At 42.8% G+C, this 19,015-nt stretch overlaps 1 protein-coding gene across 6 annotated transcripts in view; it reads right to left on the reverse strand.

Moving 5' to 3' along the window:
- emsy (EMSY transcriptional repressor, BRCA2 interacting) overlaps nt 1-19,015 on the reverse strand; it is a 73,498-nt gene that overhangs the window by 20,010 nt on the left and 34,473 nt on the right. For 4 of the 6 annotated variants that reach the window (XM_080197692.1, XM_080197687.1, XM_080197689.1 and 1 more), the window contains 4 exons: nt 18,783-18,956; nt 12,343-12,556; nt 9,912-9,962; nt 4,226-4,387 (listed from right to left, as the gene is read on the reverse strand). In XM_080197692.1, the coding sequence (XP_080053818.1) occupies nt 4,226-4,387; nt 9,912-9,962; nt 12,343-12,556; nt 18,783-18,956 (601 nt within the window). The remainder of the gene's footprint in view (nt 1-4,225; nt 4,388-9,911; nt 9,963-12,342; nt 12,557-18,782; nt 18,957-19,015) is intronic. The other 2 variants (XM_080197688.1, XM_080197691.1) reach the window with 1 other exon arrangement.

Consider the following 19,015-nt stretch of genomic DNA (forward strand, 5'->3'; position numbering starts at 1 on the left):
AGAGAGTACAAACAAGAGCGTTCAACATCATTTCCATCAGTCCACTCGACTCCTCATGAAGATCAATTCAAACAAACTGCTCAGGAATCACCCAAATGTAATTAAAGCCTGCACGCAGAAATATTTCTTTTAAAACTCGCTCAGTGGTTTTTTTTCTTGTTGGTGCATGGCGATTCCTTTTGTTTTAAGAAGTTCTCAGTTTCAGGAGTTACTGGATTACAATCTCTCTAGCAGGAATGCTGGCCAATTCTTTCACACCAGAGGCGAGTTGAGTTAATGCAGACTAGAAACCACTACAGGTGGCTACCCACTCACTCTTACTGCAGTGTGCAAATGAGCACACGCGTGTCTACAAACACTTCAATGAAAATACAAGTAAATAAAATCACAGAATTGGAGTAAAAATAAGTAAATAAGTGGTTAGCGTTGCTGCCTCACAAGGACCTGGGTTCAATTCTCAGCTTGGCTCACTATCTGTGTGGGGTTTCACATTCTCTATCTGTCTGCGTGGGTTTCCTCTGGGTGCTCCGGTTTCCTCCCACAGTCCAAAGATGTGCGGGTTAGGTTGATTAGCCGTGCGAAATTGAGCCTACTTTCGGGGGAATTAGAGGATAAATATGGGGTTACAAGGACAGGGTGGAATTTTTGTTGGTGCAGGCTCGATGGGCTGAATGACCTCCTTTTGTACTGTAGCGATTCTATGATTTTATGCTAAGTAAGTCTGTATAAAGCAATGGGTAGGTGACAGCTGGTACTGTGCTACCTTAAAGCTACCTTATCATGGTAAGAACATTTAAAACAGATTGCAAAGTAGAAAATGCCCATGACAGCACTAGGGGTGGCAAATGATATTCATAAAGGTTAGGTGCAAGATACTGGGACAATGTTCACTGGAGCAGAGAAGATTTGTCAAGATTTTCAAATTAGCTAGGTTTTTGGAAAGCTGAACCAGGAATCTTTCCTCTGTTCAATAAATTGAGTGTCAAGGGATCATCAATTTAAAAGCATCACCAAGAGGAGAGACATTAGGAAAAGTTTCTTTATACAGAGGTCTGCCAGAGAACGGACTGCTTTGTTACAGGACACGTGTCAGGCAGAAACCACAGCATCTTTTAAGAGTGGAATAAATATTTAAATAAGACAGGTCCAAGGATATGGAGAGAGCGAGCAAGAAGGGTAGCAGGATTAGTTTTGGATTGCTGGAGCAAGAACTGGCACATACACAATTGACAAATGACCTCCAGTGCTAAAAGAAAATTGAGATTTTCCAACAAATTACTCATCAGCTATCCTTGCAATCACTGGCAATGGATGTCAGGCTACTTACTCGTAACAGAACAGAAACTATTACATATTTCCAAAACTCAGTGTTGTTTTTTGCCAAAGTACAAACAATTCCTTCATTGGGTAAAGGATTAGAAATAGCTGCAAGTGCTTTTACTGGCAAGCAGCACTAAGTTCTAGCTAGCTAAACGAGCAGTGAAGTGACATTTTAGGTAACTCTTTTTAGGCATGGTAGAAGTTACTAACTCATCCTTTATCCATGTCCTTGCCACATAAACTTTAGTATCTATGCCAGGGGAGCCACAGCATAAAATAGTAATTAAGCAATCCAGAGCTATTGCACATCACTGTAAGAGTGCAACAGGAAGGAGCCTGGGAACATATTGCAACCTATTATTTTCCTTGGAAAACGTGCCTGGCAATCTGATGGAGGTAAAGGATTAGGAAGGAAGGAAAGATGCAGACATCAGCCACTGAAAATTCAAATTAGACTTAATTTCAGCGCCTGAGCATGGGGAAAATAAGAACAAGAATTGAATGCAAGCCCATCTGAAGGTGTCATCATGGTTAGAGAAGCAGAGAGCGGCACACTGCCAGCACGTTAATGCACCCATCATGATTAAAAAGAATGTTTGATAAATGCAGAAACTGTTGGGAGAAAGGCTTTTTGGGAGCACGCTGAAATGGATGAAAACGGAGGAGTAATTATTGGGGACTTGAGATCTCTGGAGTTCCAGTAATCTAGCTTTTGACTGTAACTGTCCAATATTAGCAATAAGATAAAGGAGCTTTTTATGATGCAAGTAGTCTCAGCAATCTAGATCATAACTTGACCTGACTGCTCTACTCCTGTCACTTCCCCCTCCTTTGAGCATTTCACCTTGTTCTACACCTCACTTTCAAAATTATAATTTTCTCCTGCCCTCCCAAGTACAATAAAGATTTTATCTTTCCTGTCTGATTCTACACTGAATGACTTCAAGATCCTCTTATCCTCACCAAATTTCTCCAATATAAATAGATATCCCTCCAAGTGGTGTCACATTCTCCTTTAAATCTTTTGTCATCACCCTTCTCCTCAAAAGTGCAACCTCTGACACCACCATTTCACCTTTAAGCTCCTTTTCTCCATCAAAGTCCTTGAACATGTTATTTCCTACCAAATCTATGAACAATTTTGATGTTTGAATCCCTTCAATCAGGTTTTCTCCGCTGCTACAATACCACAGTTGTTCTTACCAAACTCACAAATGCGATCCTGTGACTATGACTTCAGTGGACTTTCTCCTTTGTCCTTCTTGACCCCTCTGCACTTTTGACATGGTGACCACACCATCTTTCTCCAACACCTCTCCACTGTTGTCCAACTGTCTGGGACTGCTCTCATGTGGTTCCATTCTTATCTCACCCATTCAGAGAATCACTTGCAATGGTTTCTCTACCTGCTCCTGCACTGTTACCTCTGGTGTTCCTGAAGAATCTATCCTTGGCCATCTATTTCTCATCCATATTATTCCCCTTGGCAACATCATCTGAAGTCACAGCATTAGTTTTTGCACATACAATGACAACACCCAGCTCTACCTGACCACCACCATCTCCACTTGCTAAATTATCAGGCAGCTTATCTGACATCCAGTAATGGATGAGTAGAAATCTCCTCCAATTAAATACTGAGATGCATTAGAATCACAGGATCATAGAAACCCTACAGTGCAGAAAGAGGCCGTCTGGCCCATCGAGTCTGCACCACCACAATCCCACCCAGGCCCTATCCCCATATCCCAACATATTTTACTTGCTAATCCCTCTAACCTATGCACCTCAGGATACTAAGGGGAAATTTTAGCATGGCCAATCAACCTAACCCGCACATCTTTGGACTGTGGGAGGGAACCAGAGCACCCGGAGGAAACCCACGCAAACATGAGGAGAACGTGCTAACTCCACACAGAGAGTGACCCGAGCCGGGAATTGAACCCAGTCAATTTAGTCATTGTTTTCAGACCCAGCTCCATTTCCTAGCTAACGAATGGATCTCTCTCATTGGCAACAGAGAGATTAAACCAGTGTGTTCATACCCATACTGTCACATTGGACTCCAAGATGAGCTTCTGATGTCATATTCCTGTCATCACTAAGAGCCCCTATTTCCAACTCCATAACATCACTCGACTTCACCCTGTCTCAGCTCAATTGCTGCAGGAACCCTTAGTCATGCCTTTGTTACGTCTAGTTGGACCACGTTAAAAGACTCTTGGCTAGGCTCCCACATTCTACCCTTTTGTAATCTTAAGGTCATCCAAAACTCTGCATCCTTGTTTTAACTCACAGCAAGTCCCTTTCATTATCATCCCTGTGCCTGCTAACTTACATTAGCTCTCAGTCAAGCAAAGTATTGATTTTTAATCCTCTCTTGTTGTCAAGTAGCCCCATGGCCGCACTCCTTTCTACCTCTGTAAACTGGGAATGTCTGTGCTCCTCTAATTGTATCCTTTTGCACATTCATGATTTTAATTGTCACATCATTGCTGGCTGCACCTTCAGTTGCCTAGGCCCCAACTCTAGAAGTCCCTTCCTCCTCTTCTCGACCTCGCTTTCCTTCTTTCAGATACTCCTTTAAGGCTACAATCTTTGACCAAGCTTTTGATCATCTAACCTAATATTCCCTACGTGGCTCGGTCTGATACTTTATAATGCTCCTGTGAAATGCCTTGCAACATTTTATATGTCAGTTATGTTATATAATGTGTTTATTATTGCAATGCTGTTTATTTCAATCTCTCTGTGTATAAGCTAAAAGCTTTGCTGGTTGAGGAAAACAAGAGTTTCCCTAAATCTGTAATTTCTTAAAGCATAAACATTTGCCCACTCTTCCATCCTCATAATACTTCTCCCCACTTTATAGCAAGATTAAACTAGCAGTTCAAAAAATGCACACCTGTTTGCTGGAGTTCCAACAATGCTTTAATGGTGGAGGTTGCTGACTGGGGTTCCCCAGAAACATCTTGATAGATAATTGTGGAGCTGGTGTCCATGGCAACTTCATGTTCTGTCCAATCCTGGCTCCTTGATGAAATGACGTGAACCACTTGCTGAGAATCTACAATTAAAAGCACAATTTTATTAAAACTGCAGAATTTTAACTTGCACCTTGCTAAACCATCAACACGGTTAGGGAATTATGTGGCAGCTGGCAGGCTGAAAGTCGAACACTCTCTCATATTATACGTGTATGGTAAGTTCACCTGATGGCTCAGTTGATTATGGTAATGTGCAGTTCCCAGCTTGTGCTGAGTTCATTGACCTCAGCTGGGTTAACTTTGAGGAGACAACAATTTACCTCAGCACTCTGCAGCTGAAGTAAGCAAGCGTGTTCCTATCTGTCACCTTCATTCAGGGATACCAGTTTTAATGACCAAATATCCCACTAACACATCATTTTGGCTCTGAGAAGAAATGCTTAGTAAATGGTTGTTGGAAACCAATTCCCTTTTGACATCTTCAAAGTGAAATGGTGAGAATATATTTACTGAAAATAGTGAGCTGATGCATAGGCACAGGAACAAGCTATTCAGTTCCTTCAACTTGTCCCACAATTCAAATCAATTCATGGCTGGTGTGTACCTCGACTCTCCCTCTCCATTTATTCATCTTGAACTGCCTCCTAACTTCACTCTGAATGGCTTAGCTTCAACTTTAAGATTAAGCCCCCTTATCCTGGATTTGCCAGCAGAACAAGTAGTTTTCAATGTCTAATCTTCTCAAATCCTATCACTTTCAATACCTCTATTTGATTTTTTTGAATTCTTTCATTGGATCTGATGTTGCTGGTAAGATCAGCCATTTATTGTCCTTTCTAATTCCCCTTGAGAAATTGATGGCGAGTAGCTAATCTTTACCTCTTAGCCATCTAAACTGAAAGGAAAAGAAGGCAATTTTATGCAATCTGTGTTATTTAATCTGTTAAATCATTCTATAATTCTGGTAAATCTATGTTGCATTCATTCCAAGGCCTATCCATAATCACCCAAAAAAGAACGCAGCGCTCCAAATGGGGTCAAAACAAAGGTTCGTACAACTAAGTATTATTGCCTTCCCTTCACATTCTAGTACCATTGAGGTAAGTCAAACAGTCTATTAGCATTTTAGATTACTTAATGCACACTAACCAAAAGTAGTTTGCACTGTCAGTGCTCCTCTTATTGCAATACTCATAAGAACATAAGAAATAGGAGCAGGAGTAGGCCATCTAGCCCTTCGAGCCTGCCCCGCCATTCAATAAGATCATGGCTGATCTGAAGTGGATCAGTTCCACTTTCCCGCTTTCTCCCCATAACCCTTAATTCCCTTGTCTATCAGAAACCTATCTACCCGTGACTTAAATATATTCAGCGAGGTAGCCTCCACCGCTTCAACGGGCAGAGAATTCCAGAGATTCACCACCCTCGAATCCAGTGAAGAAGTTCCTCCTCAACTCCGATCTAAACTGCCACCCCCCCCCACCCTATTTTGAGGACATTCCCCCCCCAAAAAAAAAGCAGCAATTCTGGGAAATGTGTAGGCACTTTTGAAGGCAATGATGACTGGAGGGACACAATGCAACAGTTATCAATATTCTCTTAACTGAACTGCCTGACAAAAATTAAAACTTCTAATACAAGATAGCTCGGCTAGGGCCAAGTAATCAAATTTTGCCTCCCGCCAAAGCATTAACATAGCTTTGTTCACTCTTTAGAACAGCCTAAAACCTCAACAATTATTAAATTAGTCAGTGTCATAATGTAAGGAAATACAGCAGCAGACATGCACACATGCTCACCAACATCAGTGAGGTAAGTAACCAGATAATCTGCTTCAGTGACATTGGGTTTGAGGGATAAATGTTTATTAGCACATTGGAAAGAACACTCCTGCATTTATTTGAATAGTGTCATGGGATCTTTTACATCTACTAGAAAAGGCAGATGGTGCCTTGGCTTAACATCTCACATGAAAGACGACACGTCCAGCACTGCAGCACTTCCTCAGCAGCACAGATTACAAGTCTCGCAAAAAGAGCCAGAGCGCACAAACCCTGACTCACAGGGTAAGACCTGAGAAGCATTTCCAGAGAGAAAGAATGAAATAATTAAATTGCTTTCCTTCACTCCCTGTCATAGTCATATCCTTGAAAGCTATAATATTTCAATTACTCGTCCAAATAATGTTTAATGGTTGCAAGGATTCCAGCCTCCACTACATTCTGAGGCAGTGCATTCCAGATTCCCACGACCCTTGGAGTTAAATTTGTTTCTCAAAATACCATCTGAATCTCCTGCTCCTTACCCTAAAACTGTCCTCTCATGATTAAATTTTCAGCCAAGGGGAACAGCCGGGTCCTATTCACTTCACTCAAACCCCTCGTAATCTTATACACCTCAATCATGTCCCTTCTCAGTCTTCTCTGCTGTAAAGAAAGCAATCTAGGCCTATCCAGTCTCTCATTATAGCTCAAATGCTCCATCCCAGGCAACATCCTGCTGAATCTCCTCTGTACCTCCTCTAGTGCAATCACATCCTTCCTATAGTGAGGTAACCAGGACTGCACATAATACTTCAACTATGGTCTAACCAACATTCTGCACAACTCCAATATTACCTACTTGCTATTATATGCATGTCACAACTGATAAAAAGAAGTGCCCTATATGCTTTCTTATCTACCTTACTCGGCTGCTTTGCCACTTTCAGGAATCTGTGCATAAGTACCCCATCTGTTTCTCCAAGCTTCCACTGGATATCGGCCTCCAGACATTCAAACAGCCTTTGACCACTGCCCTATTGCTAAGCCAGTTTTGGATTCATTTCACTAGGTGTCCCTGAATTCCACGTACTCCAACCTTCCCAATCAGTTTGCCATGTGGGTATTTGTCAAAGGCTTTGCTAAGATCAACGTAAACTACACCAATGGCACTTCCCTCATCCACACACACACACAAACACTTTTTCGAAAAATTCCATCAAATTTGTTAGGCGTGACTTCCCTCTGACAAAGCCGTGCTGACTATCTCTAATTAACCCATAATGTTCCAAGTGAAGATTAATTCTCTCCATCAGAACTTTCTCCAACAGTTTCCCTACCTCTGACTTGAGACTCACCAGTCTGTAATTCCCTGGTTCATCTCTACTACCCTTAGCCAGAGAAGAATTAGATATTTGCATCAGAGCCCCTGCAATTTCCTGCCTTGCCTTCCACAGCAGTCTGTGACCTCCAGAATAAGTTACAACATTCTTCTTCTTGGACTGAATTTAAACTTCTGGAACATTCAAGCAACAACACATCACAGCTGCGAACAACATCCAGGACCGCATGGAAGTAATGCGTGGGTCAGCTTGACTACGACTTTCCCCTCACAGTCGGTGTGGGGGAAACAACTAATGGAGGGCTTCTGTTACAATGAAAGTGTGTCAGTATCTTGCAGAGTGTAGTAAAGATAACTGGGAGGCTGGGGTGTTCAAAATAGTGGTAGGATAGAGCAGAAAATGTTCCAATCCTGGTGATACACTTTTTCCTTTACAAGGTTTAAAAAAAAAACTTTGATGTCCCATTGAACACTGATCTGTTGTCAACGTCAAATAATATTTTTTGGGGAACAGAAACTTGTGCCAATTTCAGTGGAAAAAACGGTATTAGTACTTTGAAATGTGGCAATTAAATCTGCATGCTTACACACCTGAGTAAGATATAAATTAGGATGGTAACAATGCTTCAGCGTTGAATAAAAACTGCTATTACTCAGCACCTCGGATCATCTATTTCAACTATTGGAATTACTGACATAAAAGAGCTAGCAATTTAAACTGACGTAGTATCCAATGGACTTTGAGAACTTGATAAAACTCAGCTGAACAGCCACATGAGGATACTACACTGCAAGCGCTGTTATAGACAGCCTGCCTCAAGGATCTCATAGATAGCAACATAGAAACTAGAAGCAGGCATAGGCCATTCAGCCCTTTCAGCCTGCTCCACCATTCATTTTGATCATCCTGATCCCACCCTTCCCCCCCATATCTCTTGATCCCTTTAGCCCCAAGAGCTATAACTAATTTCTTTTTGAAATCAGACAATGTTTTGGCCTCAACTACTTTCTGTGGTAGTGAATACCACACATTCACCACTGAGTGAAGAAATTTCTCCTCACCTCAGTTGTGAAAGGTTTACTCCTTATCCTCAAACTATGACCCTTTGTTCTGGATGTTCCCCCACCATTGGAAACAGTCTTTCTGAATTTACCCTGTCTAACCCTGCTAGAAATGAATAAGTTTCTATGAGATCGCACATTGCTGCGTTCCAGAACAACACCCAACTCTGGAGTTTATCCTGCTATTTCTCTGTTGTTTCAAAGAATGAATCCACCTTGAAGGAATGAATAAGTGGTACACTAATTGACTCCATTACAACTACAGCACAGAAATCATAGAAACCCTACAGTACAGAAAGAAGCCATTTGGCACATCGAGTCTGCATGACAACAATCCCACAATCTCTGTAACCCTGCATACTTACCCTGGCAATCCCTCTAACCTACACATTCTGAGATACTAAAGGACAATTTAGCCTGGCCAATGCACCTAACTCACACACCTTTGGACTGTGGGTGGAAACCCAAACAGATACAGGGAGAACGTGCAAGCTTCATATGACAGTGACCCAAGCTGGGAATTGAACCTAAGTCCCCGGAGCTGCAAGGCCGCAGTGCTAACCACTGGGCCACCCAAACACCACATACTATTTAATTAGAAGTTAGATATTGCATTTTTCCATTTAACATTTATCTATTGGGATATTCAAGCAAAGACAGATTTTTTTTGTTTAATTAAAGAGAATATACTATTAAACAGAATATACTATTCAACAAAAGGCCATGCCATTGAGGATCAAAACTTTCAAGAAAATCAAATCCGAATGAAAAAGTACTTGAAACAGAAACAAAAATCTTTAAATCAGAGAAAAGCCAAGGGGGACCTCTGGATTCCAAATGATAAGAGCCAGGAAAGAGCATGTCTGTTTTCATTAAAAACATCCTTCTTTTTAAAACTAATATACAGAGATTATTATATGGATCTAGTACAATGTTAATTTAAACTAAATGTCAACAAGTTCCTCACAGCTCACATATATCACTTATGAATGATCTGGTAGAAATCACTATTAAGCAATATTAAGGATAAAGCTCCTGTGTATTACTTTAACTTAACTATTTTTTTTTCTGGAAAGATATGCTAATTTATATCTCCAAGACATCTCATCCAACCAGAATAGCTCAACCTACAAGTGCATAGTTTGTTGTTTTCAGCGTAGCCAAGATGTTGAATTGCATCAGTTTAAACGGAACAAGTCAATAAAAAGGGGAGTGAGGAATTAAAACAAGGCAATGGATGGGAATATTACGACAGCCTTATGATTAAAAAAAAATGATTCCACATGAGCTGAAATGGACAACAACACCTCGTAATCAAAAGGTAAAACTGAAAAGAGGAAGCAGATACAAAATAGATGTTGTGAAACACATCTCATGTAGACTCACAAATGGTGGGCAGTTTTTAAAAAGTAATAGGGAGGGCACAATATCCGGACTTACTCAAATAATTATTTCGGGTTTTCTGTATCTCGATGTACGATCTGCTTTTGCCTAGTGTGACAATTAAGACAAAACAACAAGCAGGGGTTAAGGAAGAGCACAAAGCTTTGTACTTAAAATGCCACCTCAACAAAAAAATGTCAAATCTACAAAGCACTCTGTCCTCCATTTTAGTTAGTGAATAGAAGACTAAATTCCCTATTGATCAACACTGAAAATTGTTCTACATCATTAACAAAGACAACTCTTCACATATCAGACTGCAATGTGCTCTGATCCACCAGGGCATTGCTGAGCCTGGTCCCATACTAATCCCTCGTTTAGTCACAAGAACAACCCCTTAAAACTTTAAGCTGATGCTTTCCTTTCTCAAGATCCTGTACCTCGCACCATTCCGAGATGAGGGGAGGGACAAACTTCATTGATCCTGCTTTGCCATCAACCATAAGGACATGTGCAGGAGCAAAGACAGAAGCACTTGCATATACTTAGCACCCTAGAGGCCTCCATTCAGTGCGATTACTTCAGGGGTGAGGTGGTCACAGCTTGCGGCAAGCAAAATGTTTTGGCTTCACTCAGCATCTTTCACAATGGCAGGCAGGGATGAGGAAATAGGTGACCCATCAAAAACCACTCTGAAACATCTTGTAGGAACACCAATGCACCGATATATTTAAAGTCATGATAGAATTCATATAAGATACGAAGGGAGAAATATTTGACTATAGCTAGATGTGAAAAAAAATCAGCCTTTTCTGAACGCACATAAAATATGTAGCCAATATTTGCAAACCAATAAAAAAAGTCAGTGGAAAAGTAGATGCCAGCTTTTAAAATGTGGGACACAATGACAAAATTCATGAATTTACAACATTGGACATAGCTAGTTTCTAAACCAACGTCTAACAGAGTGTAACACAAAGTTAAAATAATAATCTGTGTGTTAGTTTAAATTTAAAAAGCATGCATTTTACCTATTGAAACTTTTGCAATCTGAAAATTTAGCACATTGCTTAAAAAGTTTATTCATTAGTCACAAGCTGGCTTACATTAACACTTCAATGAAGTCACTGAAAATCCCCTAGTTGTCACATTCTGGTGCCTGTTTGGGTACACTGAGGGAGAATTTACCATGGCCAATGCACCTAACCAGTACATCTTTCAGACTGTGGGAGGAAACCGAAGCACACGGAGGAAGCCCAAGTAGAGAATGGAAGAATATGCAAACTCTACAAACTGTGACCCAAGCCGGTAATTGAACACGGGTCTCTGGCGCTGTGATGCAGCAGTGCTGACCACTGTGTTACCTATATGGAGTTAGGTTTACTATTAACACACATTTAAAGCAAGACATGAAATTACCGAGCTAGACAAATGAAAACTAAAATTAAAAATCCACGACCCAAGGATGAATGGGATAATTTTTGTAAATACTCAGCAGGTCAGGCAGTATCTGTGGAAAGAGAATGAGTTAATACTTTAAGTACGCATTCTAACAAAAAGTTTGTTTCTCTCTGCATATGTACACCAGACCTGCTGCGTATTTCCATCGTTTTCTGTTTTATTTCAGGTTTCTAGTTGTCTCAGTATTTGCTTTATGCCTGACAATGGGAATTCCAGTTGACTGTATCTTTAATTAGGGGCCTACATGCAAAGCTTGGTGGCTAGGCTATAATTTTAATAAAGCTGTCTAACAGATGAGGCAAGAGCACATAATAGAATCAAGAAATGTACATACACATCTCGTGATCAGAAAATAAGCTGTGGTTAGGGAGCTGGCAGGGAGGGGAGGATGAAATGGCCCATTCCAAGTGTGAAAGTGTGCTGAAGTTACCGAGTTACGTGTTCACCTAATAATGAGGACCAACTGTGGCTTATAGTGTCTGAGTAGTCAAAATATCTTCGCAAATCCATTATTACTGTCAGTGATTTTGTGATTGTACTCTTCTCCCGCACAACATATTCCACCAAAAGGGTAAAGGGTAGCATAACAGCAAATTGCTTATGTATTACTTAATTCAAGTATACACTAAACAAGATTGCATTTTAAGGTATAAAAATACAACTATTACCAGTAGGAATAAGCTTCTTGCCCTTTGCTTTCCCTTCCAGTAACTTGAGGCTTTTGCATGGCCTATGTTGCTGCTTTGGGATTTCCTACCCACCAAAGTAAAACACAAGGCAGTGGGGGAGAGGGATGGTGAAATAGAGACACACAGATATAATTACTGTAACTCTAACCTTTTTTCTTTATTATCCCATTTGGCTATTAAATCTGTTCGCACTTCAGCTCCACATCTTCTGAAGTCTGACCTTCCTTCCTTACATATCCTGTCACATGCATGTCCAGGCCTCAGAAGATATATTCCAATCCCTCACTTCCCCCAGTAAAAAAAAACCATAAAAGATAAAGCATTTTGAGAGTTTGTACCATGTGAGATCTGTACGGTGTCACTAGAGGAACCACTCCCACTGCTGCCCTCAGCAAAGGATTGTGCCTCTTCCTTCAGGCTGCCTTCTTGTCCAGACAAGCTACTTCCCTCTGTGACCCTCGAGACCTGCTGAAGAGTTTCACTCACCAGCTGGCGGGTTTGTTCACTCACCATCGTGGCCTGGAAAGCTACAGGCTTTGGTTTAATTAGAACCTGCAATGTAATGAAAAGTATCCTTTATTACTATAAATGCCACAGGCTGTTAAAACCTCGTAATTAGCAGGAAGACCCTGGGAGGTGAAGGAGGATTTTAAGCTGAGCCAGTCCTGACAGCTTTATCTCAGTTTCCCGCTTTAAAATATTTCACTTCAATTTTCAATCTCTATACTCAGTATGCATCAGGGTGCACTGCACTTAATTTTATCCACTTATTGAAACAACAAAACAAAAAGTACCTCTTACACTGCCCAACCAATACCAGACGTGCTCCAAGATCATAACCATCTCTAAAATGGTTTGACATTCCAAAACGTGGGCAAACTCCCCTTCTCCATTTTCTACGAGCCTCTGACACATAAAACCATAGAAAAACTATAGTGTGGAAAGAGGCCATTCAGCCCACTGTGTCTGTGTCAGCCAATAAAAAAACAAAAAAAAACTTTAATTTCATCTAGTCTATAGCTTTGCAGGTTCCAGCTCTTCAGATCCAGATCCAGGTTCCTTTTAAATGAGTTGAGTGTTTCTGCCAGAACCACCAACTAAGGCAGTTGAGGGCCAAAGGGCTGTTTCCTGTGCTGCATTATTCAGTGAATTCCAACCACCCACCACCCTCTGGGTGAAAAACGTTTTTCTTATGTCTCCTCGCTCTTTCTACCGATCACCTTAAATCTGTGCCCCCTGGCAAGTGACCTGTCCGTTAGGGGAAACAAGTCTTTCCTCTCTACCCTGTCTCGGCCCTCATAATTTTAATACACCTCAATTAGGTCGCCCCTTAGCCTCCTTTGTTCTAAGGAAAAGAACCCTAGCCTATCCAATCTCCCCTCGTAGCTGTAATCTTCAAATATAGCAACGTCCCTGTAAATCTCTGCACTCTCTCCAGGTCATTCCTGTAATGTGACCAGTACTGTACACAAAACTCCAGCTTTTATATTCAATACCTTGCCCAATAACAGAAAGCACTCTATATGCTTTCTTGATCACCATGTCTTGCCACTTTCAATGACCTATGGACGTGCATTCCAAGGTCTCACTTCCCCAACCCCTTTCAATATCTTCCTGTTTTGCTTTGTTTTCCCTTCCCAGATGCATTAACTCACATTTAACTCTGGATTGAATTCCATTTTCCACATCTCTGTCCATTCAACCAAACCATTGGTATAAATCTGGAGTCGACAGCGATTCTCTCCACTATCGTCTACACAGTCAATTTTTGTTTCATCTACAAATTTCCCAATCGTGCCATCCACATCATAGTCTAAATCATTAATATATACAGCAATCAGCAACAGTCCCAGTGGAACACAACTGGTTATGGTTAAGACAGCAGCTTTCTCCCTACTGATCGAATGGATGCCTGCCATCAAGCAAATGTTACACTGACCTAGCTGCACAACTGCAATTCAGGAATGAACATCCCATTGCTATTTGAGTACCTATTTCAATAGCTCACTCACTATGACTGACTTAAGAGAGTAGCTCAGCAACATCCAAGTCTCATATTTTCCCATATATTGACGGACATCCAACTTCCTCTCCTTGTTTTACCAACAGCAAGCCTAGGTCTGGACATATTAGGTTAACTGGGCTGTATTCACTGCAGTTAGAAGAATAAGGGGGGGGATCTCTGAACGAGACAAAATTCTGACAGGGCTGGACAGGTCAGATGCTAGGATGATGTTTCCCCCTGCTTGAGAATCTGGAATAAGGATTCACTGACTCAGGATAAGGAAAGGCCATTTAGGACTGAGATAAAGAGAAACCTCTTCACTCAGAGGGTGGCAAACTTGTGGAATTCTCTAACACAGATGGCTAGGGAGACCAAGTCACTGAATATATTTAAGAAGGAAATAAGATTTCTTGACATTAAAGACATCAAAAGGTACAAGGGGAGAGCTGGAGTATCATAGAATCCTCAGTGTAGAGGAAGGCAATTCAGATCACTGAGCCCGCACTGACAACAATCCCACCCAGGTCCTATCCCTGTAACCCCATATAGTTACCCTGCTAATTCCCCTGACACTACCGGGCAATTTATCATGACCAATCCACCTAACTCGCACATCTTTGGATTGTGGGAGGAAACCAGAGCACCTGATGAAACTCATGCAGACACAGACAATGAGCAAACTCCACACAGACAGTGACCCAAGCTGGTAGTCAAACTGGGTCCCTGGCTCTCTGAGGCAGCAGTGTTAACCACTGTGCCACCATGTATGGCATTGAGATAAGAGTTGGGTTCGAATTTATGGGGCATTCGCACCAGTATTGGGGTAGGTGGGACTTGTTCGGGCGGGATGGGGTTGGTCTGAATCGTGCTGGGACCAGAGTGTTGGCGAATCGAGTAAAGAGCACTGTAGACAGGGCTTTAAACTAATTAGGGGGGGGGGAGGGTGTGAGGGTAGGTGACGCTACGAGGTCTAAAGTTAAGGATAGGGTACAGGTAAGGGAAGAGGCCGAGGATGTCCCAATTGGTGGCGTTACGGCAAATAGGGTCCAGGTGAAGGCTGGGATGAAAGCGCTTTATCTGAATGCACGAAGCATTCGGAATAAAGTGGATGAGCTGGTGGCGCAGATCGACACAAATGGATACGATCTGGTGGCCATTACAGAGACGTGGCTGCAAGGTGACAGGGACTGGGAGATGAATGTACAGGGCTATCAAGTGTTTAGGAAGGATAGGCAGGAGGAAAGAGGGGGTGGCGTAGCTCTGCTGATTAAGGATAGTATCAAGGTGGTAGCAAGGGATGATATCGGAGCCAAAGAGCAGAACGTGGAATCGTTGTGGGTGGAGATTAGGAACAGCAAAGGGAGGAAGACGCTGGTAGGTGTCGTCTATAGGCCCCCGAATAATGATCTGGAGATGGGGCGGGCTGTTAACACGCAAATAAGTGCGGCGTGCAGGAATGGGACGGCAGTAGTTATGGGAGATTTCAATCTGCATATTGATTGGTCGACCCATGTTGGACGAGGTGGGCTCGAGGAGGAGTTCTTGGAATGCTGCCGGGATAATTTCCTTGAACAGTGTGTGTTGGAGCCGACGAGGGAGCGAGCTATCTTGGATCTGGTGCTATGTAATGAGGCGGGTAGAATTAGGGACCTTGCGGTGAAGGATCCTCTTGGAGAGAGTGATCATTGTATGGTGGAGTTTCTGGTGCAGATGGAGGAGGAGAAAGTGGGTTCCCGGACACGCGTCCTTTGTTTGAATAGAGGGGAGTATGGTAGGATGAGAGAAGAATTGGCGAATGTGGACTGGGGGAGTGCGTTGGAAGGTAGGTCTGCTGAGGAGCAGTGGAGGATCTTTAAGGAGATCTTTCTTGGTGCTCAGCGGAAATTTATTCCGATGGTTAAAAAGGACAGTAGGAAGAGAGGTAATAAGCCGTGGATAACGAAGGAGGTGAAGGAAAGTGTTAAATTAAAAGCGGAGGAATTTAGAGTAGCTAAGAGCAGTGGGCGAGAAGAGGATTGGGAAAGGTTTAAATGTCAACAAAGATTGACAAAGAAGTTGATAAAGGAGGGTAGGAGAAGCTATGAGGCTGGGCTAGCACTTAATATAAAAAAGGATAGCAAGAGTTTTTATAAATATATAAAAAGGAAGAGGCTGGCTAGGGTGAATGTTGGTCCTTTAGAGGATGAGAAAGGGGACCTAGTGGTAGGGGATGGGGATATGGCTAAGGTCTTGAATAACTTTTTTGTTTCTGTCTTCACGGAGGAGGACGTGAATAATTTGCCGGGTGTTAGCGATGGAAAGGTGGTAGGAATGGAGGGTCTTAATGACATTACTGTTACTAGAGAGGTGGTGCTCGACAGACTGGAGGGGCTGATTGTGGACAAGTCACCAGGACCGGATGGAATGCATCCGAGGGTTCTGAAAGAAATGGCGGAGGTTATAGTGGATGCCTTGGTGGTTATTTTCCAGACGTCGCTGGATTCCGGGGAAGTGCCGGAAGATTGGAAAACGGCTAATGTTACGCCGTTGTTTAAGAAGGGTGCCAGGCAAAAGGCGGGGAATTATAGGCCGGTTAGTTTAACGTCTGTGGTAGGTAAAATGTTAGAATCCGTCATTAAGGAGGAAATTGCGAGGCATCTTGAAGGGAATTGCTTGATAGGGCGGACGCAACACGGTTTCATTAAAGGGAAGTCGTGTCTGACAAATTTACTGGAGTTCTATGAGGATGTGTCTAGGGCAGTGGACAGAGGAGAGCCGGTGGATGTGGTCTTTCTGGATTTTCAGAAGGCGTTTGACAAGGTACCTCACAAGAGGTTATTGCAGAAGGTCAGGGGACATGGAGTTGGGGGTAGGGTGTTAGCGTGGATAGAGGATTGGTTGTCAAATAGGAGGCAGAGAGTGGGGGTCAACGGGTGCTATTCGGATTGGCGGTTGGTGACTAGTGGGGTGCCCCAGGGGTCGGTGCTGGGGCCTCAGCTATTTACCATTTATATAGATGATCTGGAGGAGGGAACCGAGTGCAGGGTGTCGAAATTTGCTGATGACACCAAGATTGGGGGAAAGGCAAATTGTGCGGAGGGTGTGGAGAGTCTGCAGAAGGATCTAGATAGGCTGGGCGAATGGGCCAGGAAATGGCAAATGGAATTTAATGTTGGCAAGTGTGAGGTGGTCCACTTTGGTAGGAAGAATGGTAGGAAGGACTATTACTTACGGGGCGAAAAACTGCAGCAGGCGACGGTGCAGAGGGACCTCGGGGTCCTTGTGCATGAGTCGCAAAAACCCAGCTTGCAGGTGCAGCAGGTGGTCAGGAAGGCGAATGGGATGCTGGCCTTCATAGCGAGGGGGATTGAATATAAAAGTAGGGAGGTCTTGCTGCAGCTGTATAGGGCATTGGTGAGGCCGCAGCTGGAGTACTGTGTGCAGTTTTGGGCGCCGCACCTGTGCAAGGATATTTTGGCCCTGGAGGGAGTGCAGAGGAGGTTCACTAGGCTGATACCGGAGTTGAGGGGGTTGAGCTATGAGGAGAGGCTGAATAAACTAGGCTTGTACTCGCTAGAGTTTAGAAGAATGAGGGGAGATCTCATTGAGACGTATAAGATGATGAATGGGATGGATAGGATAGAGGTGGAGAGACTCTTCCCGCTCAAAAAAGACGGTAGGACTAGGGGGCACAGCCTCAAGATAAAGGGGAGGCGGTTTAGAACGGAGTTGAGGAGGAACTTCTTCACTCAAAGGGTGGTGAATCTCTGGAATTCTCTGCCCGTTGAAGTGGTGGAGGCTGCCTCGCTAAATATTTTTAAGAAGCGGGTTGATGGGTTCTTGATAAGAGAGGGGATTAAGGGTTATGGGGAGAGGGCGGGAAAGTGGAACTGAGCCACAACAGATCAGCCATGATCTTATTGAGTGGCGGGGCAGGCTCGAAGGGCTAGATGGCCTACTCCTGCTCCTATTTCTTATGTTCTTAAGATCATCCAGAATGCCGATGCAACTTGAGGGGCATACTCCTGCTCTTATTTACTATGTTTGGTAACTCGCTGATGAAAAAACTCATCACTAATGCTGATAAAAATCAGTGAAGGAAAACAAAGTAGACAACATAGATGATGCTTGGGACAGCTGCATGAAAAAATAAAGGCTGCTTCTTATTTTCACCAGGAACATTTGCACGTACAGAGGAGGGGAAAGAGAAAGAAGCAGGGAGTAAGGAAGAGAAAAAACCTTAGGTTTTAACTCAAAACTTTTAGCTGGGCGCAAGTGGGCCAAGCAGAGAACCTGGACTGCGGATGTGGTGCAACCCAGTCAAATGACACATCAGTGAAGACTGTCCCCTGACAAAACTCAGTTGAGGGCTCGGACAGCTCCATGTAGCCACTGCAGATATCGTTGCCTGGCTTGGTGATTATTACACAAGCTAAAAAATAAACTCAATAAAGGAAATCCATCCTGCACACTAAAACGTGGTCACCTTCTGCGATGTAAAAATCAACTTATATAGTCAAAGCTTCCCAGTGAAGAACAGTAACAAAATGGAGATCATGTGTGAAACAGATGTTGTTAAATATCACAGTTTCACAAAAAACATGCTTACGGACACTTATGTCAATACTCTTAGGGATGAAAAGTAAGTGTGAATGTCAGAGAGCAAGGATCGGTGATAGTGCGCAACTCAGAAAGGATCTGAGAATGACCAGGTTGAGAGACAGAGAGAGAGTTAATAATTTCAGATGTCACCCTTTTCCACTTTTTATTTCTGCAGCTTTAGAACCCACTCACCTGCGTTTTCCCTTGCTGTCCGTAGAGAATTTTGGTGGGGATGATTTTTGTGGTGGGCTGTACTGACGAACCTACCCCTTTTGGCTGAGCCACAATCATTTTAGTGATGGGCCTTGTTGCAGTGATAATTGCTGGTTTTGTCCCTGCAGGTACTGCCTGAATGGTCTTTTCACCCTGGCAGGCAGATTGAAAAAGGAGAAGTGGGGGATAAATAGACAAGTAAAAGTTTTGAG

This window comes from Carcharhinus amblyrhynchos, chromosome 10 (genome assembly GCF_965287045.1).
Source record: "Carcharhinus amblyrhynchos chromosome 10, sCarAmb.v2.hapA, whole genome shotgun sequence".
Taxonomy (NCBI): domain Eukaryota; kingdom Metazoa; phylum Chordata; class Chondrichthyes; order Carcharhiniformes; family Carcharhinidae; genus Carcharhinus; species Carcharhinus amblyrhynchos.